Genomic DNA, 13489 nt, shown 5'->3' on the forward strand with positions numbered 1-13489 from the left:
TTAGTGCAGTATTATACCTCTACTTGTACTTTGTACTCTTTTGTAACATGCACATATGTCACCTTTCCTTTTGTAACGTAGCGTTTGCTCTTGATACTTGCACAATTGTCACTATTGCCTCATGTAACGTAACGTTTTATTTTGTAACATGCTCACTTGTAATTGTTCTCCTTATGTATCATTACTGTTCCTATTGTGAAGCGCTCTGACACCTTCGGGTAAGGTCCGCGCTATATAAAAACGCATTAAATAAATAAATAAAAAATGAAACCCTGGCAGCTATGAGCACTAACCCTTTGCCTGTCATTATTGGCGCACCGAGTGCTGCCCTTCAGCCAAGCCCCAACATCACAATATCTTCCTTAGAATTGTGTTGCCTTGCCTAACCCAGCATGTTTGGGCTCCTTCATTCTAAAACTGACAACAGTAGCAGCAGGGCGCCCCCTACTGCGTCGTGTTAGCGTTTTAGATAGTCGTGTTCTGTCACATTCAGAGAAAGACGAGTAGACAGATGTCGCCAAGGAAAGCAAAACAGAAACTAGTCAGCGAACGTCAGGCGTCACTGTGATGCCATTTATGAGGATGTCCCAGTGACGCTGTGGCCTGACTCTAAAACGGACGCCATTAAATGGCCATGCATGGTACTATTCTTTGCAATACAAGGCCAGCACTTCCCGGTGTTTCTGCGCTTATTAAAATGCTGACATTTTAACTGTGGATATTTTTTTCACAGTTTTATAATTTGAGGCTTTTTTTTTTGCAAATCAACTTGGTGCGTTTTGCTCCGACAATTAGGTGTTGTGCTCTTTTGGAGTCCTCTTTCTACTCCCTCATTAACCACACGTCATCTAACAGCGCCTGCTTTGCTCCGTTTACTGTACCATGCTGTTTTCCCGAGTGTGTTTTGAGTGGTTGTGTTAGGGAAGGGATACAAATTGCAGGCAGTGAAGGGCGCTTGGAAGGGAAGTGTGGTAGGGAAGGAAGGAAGAAAGCGGAGCGCGAGGGGGCAATATATAGACTGGGAAGATAAAAAACCAGAGAGAAGGAACGGGTATGTAGTGACGCAAAGAAGGAATAAAAAAGTGGTAGCGAAGGAGGATAAAGGGACAAGAATGAACAGGCGGCAATAAAGAGGGCAAAGAAGCACGAAGAAAGGGTGCCGGGCAGACAAGGAAGAAAGAGGCAAGCAAAAGTTGCAGGCATAGGAAGGGAGAAATAAAGAAAAAAGAAAGAGATTCACGAAGAGCAGAAGGAAAAGCCCACACGGGAAACAAGCACAGAAAAAAAAGAACAAGGGAAGACTAGGAAAGAAGAAGCAAACAGGCAAGGAAGGCGTTACTCTGTCGAGGAGCAATGCTCCATAGGGAGAGGTGAACAAGTAGGGGGTCAAAGTCTCAGCACAAATCTTCTTGACAATGGCTTTGTTTGTCGTTAACAGGTAAATACATCTGTTATGGTATTACAATTCTTTTAACGGAGCATTTGTCAGTTTTCTGCTTTATTGAGACGGTTTAGGTTTTATGCAGACCGCTGTCCGCGATTGCGGACTTGCCTAATAAACGGTCTGGATCGCCGTTACAAATGACTCCCCTGACCCTTGTAAGTGGGGTTAAATTGACTTTTGAGGAGGGGTGACGGGTTTGTCCCCTGTGGCAGTGATCATAGCAGGATGGACATTGCAGCCTTCTAGTCGAATCCATACAAGTGTTAGTTGCCTTATGGTTATGCCTTCGGACGCTCTGCTGGTGGGGGTATTATAGTTAAAGATGGGCTCAACTTGCACAGTTATGTAAAAACGGAGCAAGATTCTGCAGAGTTCTGTGAGTGCTGGAATTTCGGCACGTTGCGCGGATTTTTAGAGCCAGGAGCTTGTTCCGCGCTGTAAAGTCAGCGCGAATGGCACCATGCGTTGCGCTACAGAGTTCTAGTTCTTTCTGCCGCTCGAGTAGTTTTTCTATTCAAGCAGCAGCATTCTCAGCGTGAACGGTAGCGACCTGCCGCGACCACCCGTTTTGAGAAATTGCGCCAGACTCGTCCTTGCGCTAATTTCTTTTTCGCTTGCTCATGATTAAAACCCCGCAAACTCCTCTGGTGGAGCAAAGTTAACTGCCTTCCCTTAATTACAGTCTTCTGCCTCACCCATGGTTGCTCCGGTAGTTCTTGTCTTCCTCAAGTATCTTTATTGTTCTGTGGGCGAAGGTGCTTGCGATAATCCTACCACATATCGGGGCAGGTGAGGGGGGTGGGAAATCTGTCAGAGTTGTTGCTGTGTGAATTGCATTTTTAATCCTGAGGTAGGTTATGACTGAGCTGGTGTCACCCTAGCTGTGGGAACCCTATGTATGTGTATGTTATGTAGATTTGTAGAGCACGCTCTCACCCATGCGGGCATCCTGCCTCAAGCAGACGTGAGGCTGGCCAGCTCAGCTGTAATCCCCGAGAGCCAGGTCTTCAGCTTCTTGAGGAATTCACAAAGTATGGGGAGGCTTGGCTGTGCAGCTGAAGGTTGTTCCATGCTTTAGGAGCAATGAAAGAGAAAGATTGACCACTGGATCTGGTTTTCTGTATGCAAGGGATGTCCTCTATTTTTTTGGCTTGTGTAAGATCTGTTCATGTTACTGGCCAAGATAGTAATTCTTCTTTTGAAGGAAGAGTTGTGGTCACGTGTCGGCCCATCAGTACTCCCAGGCGGTGGCCCTCCAGCCAGTATATCTGTGTGGGGGAAGGCTGTACCTAGTCAGTGGCAGCTAACCGTTGGTCTGTGGGCATCGGCGAAAATCCACCAGTGAGAAGTCCAGAAGATCACATCTAAACAATAAATAAGTTGTTTAACACTTGAGGACTTGCAGGTTCTTTATTAGTGACATGGGCTCTGTATGCTTTAGATTTGTATGCTTTAGATTTGCAGGAACTATGCCTTCAGGAAGAAAGCCATTTATGATATCATGCATGATTGCCACATCTAAGGCCAACTCTTTCAGTTTGCATGTCCACCATCCAGTGTCTGGAGGAGATTTCGAGTGTCTATCATTGGCACAATTGCCAGAAGCTCGTCCTGCTTTACCAATTGACATTCAATAAAGGAAGGAGGCCGCGCGTAAGACGGACGAGTTTGTGCCTTGTCAGCAGATCCAGATTTTTACACTGGTCTCCTGATAGTTCTGCATTTTTGGCTTAAACGGCTCACAGAATTATTGGCCAGATGTTCTCGGCTGAAGCAGTCACAAGTTCATCGGCAAGTACTCACAAGCATGGAACTGTGGCCTGAAAGTTATAAGGTTCTTAAAAAGCCTAACTATTTCAGCGTTCTCATTACTGACTTCTCTTTTGGCTTGCCATTAGTTTGTTTACTTCTTTAATAAAATAAATACAATTTTGCACTTTTTAATTTTACATAAGTACTGCAAGTCAGGAATACGTCTTCTTTTTTTTTTTTTTTTTTTTTTTTTTTTGCCTCAGCCCCTGCTGTCGACCCGTGCACATGGAGGTCTCATGAGCATCAGTGGTAATACTGGCCAGTGTTTGAAAGTATTTCGAACTTTTCATATTTACAGTGCCTTTCTTATTAAAAATCGATTAAATCACATTTTAAAAACAGATAATTTATAGGTAGTCCAATGCTTTCTGGATAGGAACATATTTTTTTCTTTTTTTAGTATATGGATTTCGACATCTTTTATGGAGTAGAGCTTTTTAAATTGTGTTTATTGTGCTGCACCTTTTAGAGTGTTCTTTATCTATGAAGTTGTTTAGGTACATGTCAAAATATGGTGGGTGAGGTTAGAAAAGGGGTGGAGGGGTCTGTACAACATGTATCCTAAAAGTGTGATGATTTTTGATGGTGTTCATGCTGGATGTAAGAATTCCAGCGCTTTTGTCTAAACACAGTGCCTCACCTTTGACGGGTATTAGCCAAAGCAATGCATTGCTTCTGGTTTGAGTGTTGGCAGCAAAAAGTGCTGACATTTTTTCTTTTTTTTCCCTGATGCCAAAGATTGCTGTTGGAAATCACTTTTGCAGGCCCTAAACCTTCATTGGTTCAATATATACGTTTATCAGGGAGCTATACATGGCACTGCACGTTTCCTTTTGGTCAGTTCAGAGTTCTGTAATAACAATATTTTCTCTGCAAAATGAGGAAAGGGAAATTGGAGTCCAGTCCGGGAAGGGTTGACCCATGCCCAATATTCTTTAGTTACGACTTCGTTGCATGTAAAGTAGGTAACGCAGCAAAGTTCAATTATCGGGCTTTTCTTGAAGTGCATATCGTTTGGTCCTGTCCTGAGAACTGAGTTGAAGGTATTGTGAGCATTGGACCTCTGTAGATCTGATTCTGTTCTATCTATTAGAAGAAGTGTTGGGTGATCAGATGTTCAGGTACCCAATCTCATTTCAAGTAGTTAGGAGCTGGTTGCTCCGGAATCCCCATTCCTTTACCCCAGTAGGTATTCTACATGGTTTAACAGAGTTAAAAAATAATGCTTGCAACCACCTGAAACCAGTGTAGTCCTTTGATCTGCAGGTCACAGGTTTAAATCAATGTCATTGGCAACTGATTTCATTCTTCGAAGATAGATAAGATAGTTAACATTTTGAAGTGGGTATAAAATATTAATTGGATAAAAAACGTTAGATAATTACAGTGCTGCAAAAAGAACCAAATGTCATGTGTTAAACATTTACAGGTTCCTCGATGATACTGTCAAAGATGTCAAGGAAGACCGGTCCCAGGCGTTGCTGGAAAAAGTCGTGGAACGGGCAAAGGCCAGACAGCTGGAAAAGCAACGGGCTTCAGTTGGCGGGCAGCAACAGGCAAAATCAGAAAGCAAGGTTCTCATGGATGATTCTACAGGCCCGGCGCAGGAAGCAGGGAGAAAGGGAATATGGGGCACAGAAAAGAGCACTAGTGTTGCGAAGAAGAAAAAGCAAAGGACTGAAGACGGCGAAGAGCCACACAAACGAGCACAGACCTCTTTGTCAGATCCCAGTGAAACTGAGAACGACCGAGCGCAGAAGGAAGCAAAAAAGAAGAGACCGAAAAGTGAATCCGAACTGGTACAAGAGGATGTAGTAAAAGATGACAAAGAAGGAATAGAGGCAGAAGTGGGAATGAAGGATGAAAATAAAAAGACGATAAAGAAAAGGAAGTCTGGGTTGGGAGAAGGGGATAAAGCAGGAACAGAGAAAGAAGTGAAAAAGAAGAGAAAGAGGAGAACGTCAGAGCTGAGCGTACAGGATAATGAAGCAGAGGGGCAGGAGGAAGGGGCAATGAGCAGGACTAAAGCTTCCAGTCAGGAAGAAGGGGATGAATCTGGTCAATCGGAGGAGGAAGAGAGCGATGGGGTTGAAGAACATGGGAGCCCAGAGCTGAAATCCTCAAAGGCTGCAGAGGAGGATGACGATAAGGTGGAGGTAGCTGCAGGAACTGACTCTGAAATCAGCTCCCTCGTGCTTGGAGGATTTGAGAGGCAAGCGGTTCAGAAGGTAACTCAGATCATATTTCTGCATTGGTGGAAATATGGGTGGCACAGGCTTTCGCGAGAAGATCTGGAATGTGTTTTCATGAAAGGTAGATGTATCCTAATTACATAGTGATTGCTGATGAAAGGGATTTGCAGATAAATGCAGCTGGAGAGGTGAATTAATAATAAGTAGTTTATTGTTTATTTAAAATCTTTACAATACAAACCAATAAAAAGTACAGTACTGGTAGTGATCATTTTAAAATATCAATAGAAGCGTGTACGTTAGATGATCAACAGTAGTTTAAAGGTTTTTGTACATCAGTGAGCAAGTAACAATAAAATTGATTAGTCAAGAGTCCTTCGAAAGGGGCGGGGCAAGTGAAATGAAGAATATTTTATTGGCACTGACCAAGGAGATTACTACTTCCTCAGTCAGAGGGCTACAATCAATCTGTTGTTTGTGCAGGCTGGTGTATTAGCCCTTGGCGTTGTTTTGCTGCCTTTATGAGTGCCTTTTCCACACCTAGAATATACTTGACTGTTCTTCAATGGAGCTTTGATCTGATGAATTGAAGCCGGTCAGGATAGCTTCCCTACAGGCGCACACCACTTGCTGTATCCATTGGGGACGCAGAAATCTCTGACGAATTTCTAGGGTGGTTTCGCAGAGGCAGATGGTATTGTACAGGTTTTCAACTGCCAAGCCACATAACCTACAGGCTGTGACTCTTGCTGTCCTCAGCCAAGGCTTGTTAAATGGTAGCAATGGGAAGCAGCGCAGTCTGCAGGACAGAAATCGATTTTTTTATCTTGGGGTTTAGAGCTTCCATAAGATACTATTGAGGTCTCAGGGATGTGTAGCTGTTTAATATGACTAAGGCATGTGAGCGTCTTGCTAGGGGCTGCTATGTCTTCAGCGATGTTGAAATTTTAAATGATTTTGATACCGCTTTTTTAATTGGTTTAATAGTGTGGTCTATTACAATTCCGCCAGGCCTAGCAGTTTAGATAGTATCATTAAGATGTTTGTGGCCGGGCAAGCGTCGCTTTTTTGTAGTCAACTCCCAGACATTGTAAATTAATGGAGTAGTGCTCTGAGTTTCTTAGCTTATAGCAGAAGGTGACGAAAGCTGCTCCTCTTGGGTGGGATTGCTTTATCAGCCCAAACTCAAGCCTGATTTGTGCTGGTGAGGTGCTTTGGGGGAGATGAAAGATTCGCCTGTACATGCAAACCGAGGTTTTATCCTGGAAGTATCTCTACCTTTCAGTGCTTCCCAACCATAGGCTAGTGTAGCTACTATTTCTGCTGACGCGGTTTCAAGAATCGGGATGTAGTAGGGCCTGTTTGTGTCTAAACATCCCTGCCAGGCCTTCAGCGAGTGCCACCCTTTCTTTTTGATCCCCTCCTTGTGAGCCTTGAAAGAGCCATCACTTTCAAGTGTGAGGTCGAGGTATTTGTATCTGTCTGTTTCTTCTGTCCTGCTCCCCCCTAAGGTACCAGATGGTCTTCCCTTTAAGGGACCTTTTTCCAGATATTTTGGTTGTCTGCGGTTTATTCTCATTTTGTTGAACTTAACAACTCCTCTCTTGCTTTCATGAGCTGCTGCATCTCGACTCGTGTTCTACTTAGTATCACCAGGTCGTTGCCATAGAGTACGTTAGATAGCTGAGCAGACTCTAATTTCTGGGCATACAAGTTGGTGGAAGAGAGTATTGGCTGAAGGTCAGCGAGAAATAAATTGAAGAGCAGCAGTGCTAGTATGCACCCTTGTTTGAGCCCTCTGGTTGTCGGGATGGCTCTTGAGAGATTGTCTCCATTCCCCAGTTTGGTTCTTACCCATGTGTTGAAATATAGGGTTTCTGTCGCTCTCAGAAGGTAAGATGGGATTTGCCAGGTCTTCAATTTTTCCCATAACCTGTTCCAGTCCACGTGATCAAAGGCGGCCTGAAAATCAATGTAACAGATGTAGAGGGGAAGCTTGGAGGCTCTAGAGTGGTCGAGTATGAGCAAAATGGCCTTTATATTTGTTGTGGTCCCTGTATTCTTGGTGAACCCTGTTTGGTTATGGGGATTATAGAGTTAGAGTCCGCCTTTTCCCTGAGGTGCTCAAGTAGGACTCCGGCATAATATTTAGCCTCGTTATTAATCAGGGCTGTCAGCCTGAAGTTTTGTTGTGTAGTTCCTATAAACCTATATAGGATCTGCGCGTTTAGACAACACACATTGTAGGATTTGTGTCCGTACTGACTCTGGACACCCCTACCGAGTATGTTAGCCTGTATACCAGCTAGCTGGCAGCACCACTAGAAACCCCTCTTACCAAGGAGAGAATAGTTCTTGGCAACTATCTAACATGACAACCCCGATCCTTCAGGATCGTGGAAACAGTGCATTACTTTTCGCTCAGTCACTCGTGCTCGCTGTGTCACAGAGAGATGCACAGAATAAACAGTGGGGACGTTTCCCAATAAGCATTTATTGAACCAGCGTCATTCTAGTGTAAAATAGGTGTGCTGAATCAACCATTAGACAATAACAGATATAAATGATTATAGGCACTAACAGAGTAAAAGGATGGTAGATTTCTACCATCGTGCTAAAACAATGAATACAGGCAAGTATCAAATACATGACAGTAGTAAATGCGTACTCCTACGATGCGACACTAACTAGATGTACCTAAGTGTACCTAGCATAGCCAAGAATCCCTCTAGGATAAAGTCAACCCCATTAGCTGAAGTGAGAGACTGTGGGACCCCGTCCTGGTCTGGAGATGGACACCTCGCAAGGGATGTCAGACCACTGCGAGCTGGAGTGTTTGCGTGCAGGAACCTCAGCGTCAATGTGTCGGCATGGAAGTCCTTTTCTCCTCTGACTACCGCAGCAAGATATGGTGTATATATATATCCAAAGGGGTACCCCTGGGGGATATACCTTGCTGTGTCATGTCGGACTAGGGTGACGGAAGGAATGACCTTTAAAGATAGTTATTATGCAGGAGATGGTAGGGCTGCTGTCCTGGTGTGATTTCAAGAATCCTCATGCATAATGAATGAGGCTTAAGCTGTTCGGAGAAAACCCCATGTCATTTAGGCATTACCGTAATCAGGTAAAAAGTCAATACAAAAAAACATTATTTAGTGTAATGGTAGGGGAGAATATAGGTGAAAGGTTAGGGGACCTGAGGCTATATTGGGGGACCTATATGAAACATAACCGTTTCCTGGGTCGAGAGGTGAATGAATATTCTATGTTGAGAAGAGGAAAATAGTTTAATGCCAGGGGACGTGGAATCTAATTGTAATCATAAGCGCCAGAGTAGGAGTTTTGTAAACCATGGTATATTGTAGGGAATTTCATCTTTGTACTTTTGTATGTAGAGGCTGAAAATAAGCTGTGAACAATAGTAGGTGAAGTGGCATTAGAATCTGTGTTCATTTAAATGTAGGGGAAGCGTAGACCCTGTGTATGGTGCTGTCGGTGAGATGGTAATCTCTATTGAGTTAAATGTAGGGGTGCATTCTGGATCTGCACATACATGCAGTCATCTGGAAGGCAGGAAGGTATCTGGATTCCAACTGCATGAAGCCCTGAAGGGAACCTGTGTAACGTTGTATCCTGGGGTGTGTTCGAGGGAGGTTTTTTTTAAGGGTCAAGAGGGCAGGGGGCTGAGCATAGGGCTTAGGGAACCTTCATCGTATGATCGAGGGAGTGAGTTGGGGACAAAAGGGGCACCTTAATTTGAGGCGGGGTGTCTGGGAACGCTCGCTCTAAAAATGAAGGAAACAGATATGTAAGCCATGGAAACTGAGGCTGAAAGTTTAAGTTTTATTAAGAAGATACAACTTCAAGAAAAAGGCATAAGAATACAAAATACAAAAGCTAGTGACTTCGCATTCTAAGATAGTCACATGGATAGGAAGGCATTTCTGCATGGATGCATTGTACTCGTTTGGAGAGAGACACTTCAGAAAACCTCAAAGACACTTATATAAATGCATTGTGAAAAACATGAGTTCAATCAAGGAAAATGTTCTCGGAATGCAAAACACACTTGATCTCAAATACTGAGAATACTCTCGTACCTACTTAAAACCTAAAAGAAAGCAGCCTTGCAAATGTAATTTAAGTTTGAAATGCTCAATAAGAAAACACCAAATTAGGGACAAAATAGCATAGCAAAATAGCACTCTGAATAGATTCATTTGCAGTATGAGGGAGATGTGAGAAGGACAGTATACACTTTTCTTTAGTTTTTGAATTTTCCTTAAAAAATATATTTTTAATAGAGAAGTTAACTAAGCCTACCACCCTCCCCCCTGTAGCAACAGCCATTTCCTGCCCTTAGGCATTATGGTCTATCCAGGAGCAGCGAGTTGTTTGGATACTGTCTAATCCAGGTGGAAAAGTGGAACTTCAGTGAGTTGTATCCAGGGCGAGAGAGGAATCCTAATAGTTGTATCCATAGTACAAGAGGAATCTGGACACAGTCATATGCAGTGAGAGGCAGGAATCTGATCGTATTCATGGAGAAGGGAATCTGGCACAGTGTTACCTGGAAGGGTGGCAGGGAAGAGGAATTGAGGTACATTTGTATCCAGAGAAAGAGCAATGAATTGGGATATGATTTTTATCGAAGGAGAGCTAGGTATTCAGCATACCGCCTTGTACACCGAGGAGCGGAATGAGGATACAGTTCATTCGTAGGAATCAAGGAATCTAATTACGATCTTGTCTAAGGAGAGCAAGGAATCTGGATTCAGTTATATGAAGGGAAGAGTTGAAATCTAGACACATTTATGTGCAGATGAAAGTGGGAAAAACAAAGATTTTTTCTAAGCACAGACGTGAGCTTTCAAATTATGAGTTGAAGAAAAGTCCATTAACTAATTTGTGCCCTTCAGAGTGATAGTGTAATGGATGGGTAATTGCCTGCAGCTATGGAATCTTTATATAGTTCCAAGCACGAAATCCGAGCACCCAGAAAGTCTTCAAGATCTGACCAAAGAAAAATATAATAGTAATTTTTTTTTTTAATTTTTCAAAAAACCTTTATTGAAGTCAGTTAGTGCAAAACACAGGAAAATGCTTTCAACCCAGGCCGGGCCGGCAGCTAAAGTCTGACAATGAGATCGAGATGGCTAGCAGGAGGATACACAGCAAGTCACCTACAACCACTTCGGGCCGGCCGCGTAATGTGATCACTGCATATAAAAATAGACATGCTGTAAAAGAGCTTTATTCACCCTGTGAAGCTTAGGGTTATATCCCATGCCCAGCAGCCTTAAGGCTCAACATTTATGAGTCCCCAGGTAGAGAAACCCAGTTGTGTGGTATTGGAAGGCCTAATTAAAATAGTAATTTTTAATAGTCACAGAAGACTGAAGGGATTTAATTGAGAATAAGTGAGAAGTGCTACTGGGGTCCTCTTATTGGATGCCTGAGCTTCACATGGTCACGCTTGCACACTTGTGGGGCCTTCCATATCTCTCTCACTCACTCACTCACTCACTCACTCACTCACTCACTCTTTCTTTCTTTCTATTGCTTACAACCCTTTTTGTCTTCCAGGTACAACGGGTTTTACCCCACTGGCTCTCCCATCCTAGTCTGGTTCAAAAGGATATTAAGCAGCACTTGGTTCCGATCCATGAGGTGCCAGGAATCCATCCCAAATTGTTGAAGAAACTCAAAGCAAACCAGATCGATTCTCTTTTCCCAGGTATCCACTCTGCATCAAACTCATATATTGTCTTCTAGCTTCGCTCGCATTGATGTGTAGATTGCAAGTAATTGGTGTCCTTCATAATTTATTGAGGAGAACTTGATAGCCGCTATATCTTGAAAAGGGCAAGCCTCATGTTAGACATGCAGATAACCCTGCCTTAGCCGTGTCAGGCTTTCCGCACAGATGGCATTGTAGAAATAAACCTGATCCCTCTCTTGTAGAGGCTACTCCAGCAGTGTTGTTTCATTACTACTTGCACCCTTCTTTTTTCATGCATCATTTCTCCTGGTGAATGTACTCTCATGCTCCATCCTTGCTGCTCTACTTTTACTCAGTGCAGGCGGAGGTGATCCCAGCCATCTTGGAGAGCACCTGCCACGGGTTTTTAATCGGGAGAGGTGGATACCGTCCCAGCGATATCTGTGTTTCTGCTCCCACTGGCAGTGGAAAGACACTGGCCTTTGTCATCCCGGTGATCCAGGTGAGTTCAGACTGTTTGAACAAAAAGAATCTATGCTCAACCCATACAGTCTTGTTTGTAGCTCTGATCAGCAGGAACACAATGATAGTGTTTGATTGTGTGCCCCTCCCCCACCCCAGTCCTGCTTAAAAAGTTACAGCTTCTGCTGCTGTGGGTCCCAAATCCTCACTTTGTTTCCCCTGTGATCAGAATGTACCAGTCAGTTTCCCACACATCTTTAGGAGCCACTCAGGTGCTGCCTGGGCATTCTGCCAGAGTCAGTCCTCCCTGTGTGTTTGATTCCTGGGGCGGGGGGGGCGGGGGGGGGGGCTTCACCATCTTGCTAATGAGGTGTATCCTTGAATAGAACACAAATTATGCCACAGCAAATGACTTGGGAAGAACGTATATCGCTAATGATTAATTAAACCACCTTTAAATGTGTTTCTTTGTAACTCGTGGTGCATTTAAGTACACCAGTGGCCTGTCTTTGAAGTGAACAGTCTTTGCACTGAGGTAATGTTTCTTCACTCAGAGATCAGGTGTTATCTTAAATAAGATCCGTTTGGGTAAATATCAGGGTGTGTTGTTGGAAAACAAAGCTGCTGCTGTTTGACACACAGAGTAAGAATTTAAAATCTTAATTGCAAAACCGGCTTTACATAGAAGTGGCAGTTTCTTTGCTGAACTAATGTTACATCACTGAGAGACCAGGTGTTGATTAAGACGAGGTCCCTGTGGGTCAGCTTGGCAGCGTGTTGTTTCAGTTCGGATCTGTTGTCTGACAACGAACACACCGAGCTGAAACCAGTGGTTCTTGCTGTCCAGTGCTGTACGTGTCCGCCTTAGAAATGCGCAGTCGAGGGTAATGTTGCATCATCCAGAGACCAGGTGCTGCTTGTGGTGCCCTCTGTGGAATAAGTGTGGGTATGTCTGTTCAGAGTAGATGTTAGTTGGACAACAAATAACAAACGCACTTCAAACAGACGTATTCCGCACTAGAAGTAAATCCTCAACCACACGTTTCCTCACATCTTTCTAATTTTAACGTCTCCTACTCCAGAACGCGCTCTGACGTCCTATGTGCATTTTCAGTTGTATTGCATAACTATATAGCAAGCATCTCTGTTCCAACAATTGAACAACACACAAGTAGAAAACACATCCAAAGCGTTCAAATCCTAAAATAGGAATCAACAGAACATGCTTTTAAGGACCACTTACTAACCGGGTACCATGTATAGGATATCCCCTCGTTACCAGAGGAGGCTCACACTGTTATTTACCCTCTGGCAAACCCTGTCCATCCTCCCCTTTCTCCTCAATGGGTGGACTTGCCTATTTATGACACTTTCCAGGGAAGTCTGTGTGTCCTTTGGCATCACAGGCTCCAGCTCTTCATCTCCTCCTGAGCAGTGGGTGAGGGTGCTTATCTGGTTGTCTATGATGCCCAGGTTGCATTGCTGACCTATTCAGTCTTTCCAGGTTTGTCGCTCCCCTTTCATGATCTCGGGGTTGTGGGTGCTGACCATACAGATTGCGGTACTGTGTGTCGGCGCTTTTGCGGTGACTTTGCCAGGCACGCATCTCTTGTGTAGAGGAATTCCTTCTCTACTTTCAGGAGAATGACTGGCGATTTTCTACAGTTATAAGGTTTCTACAAGAAACATTTGTTTTCACTTCTCGAGGTGTATTCACAATAGCAGTATGTGAGTATGTTTACCATTGTTGTGATCATTTTAAATAGCAGCTGTGTATTTTCTGGAGTCCCACTCTGTGTAATCATTGCAGAGTCACCACAGTAGAGGAAATCTAACCATTTATCATAAGCAAGT

The 13489-nt window shown here is 43.7% G+C and overlaps 1 protein-coding gene across 1 annotated transcript in view; it reads left to right on the forward strand.

Annotated features, from left to right (window-relative positions):
* Nucleotides 1-859: 859 nt before the first annotated feature.
* DDX51 (DEAD-box helicase 51) overlaps nucleotides 860-13489 on the forward strand; it is a 139132-nt gene continuing 126502 nt past the window's right edge. The window contains exons 1-4 of the mRNA XM_085633323.1: nucleotides 860-1438; nucleotides 4686-5484; nucleotides 11038-11188; nucleotides 11530-11675. Of these exons, the coding sequence (XP_085489449.1) occupies nucleotides 1416-1438; nucleotides 4686-5484; nucleotides 11038-11188; nucleotides 11530-11675 (1119 nt within the window). The 5' untranslated portion in view covers nucleotides 860-1415. The remainder of the gene's footprint in view (nucleotides 1439-4685; nucleotides 5485-11037; nucleotides 11189-11529; nucleotides 11676-13489) is intronic.

Source organism: Triturus cristatus, chromosome 11, assembly GCF_964204655.1.
Source record: "Triturus cristatus chromosome 11, aTriCri1.1, whole genome shotgun sequence".
Lineage (NCBI taxonomy): Eukaryota > Metazoa > Chordata > Amphibia > Caudata > Salamandridae > Triturus > Triturus cristatus.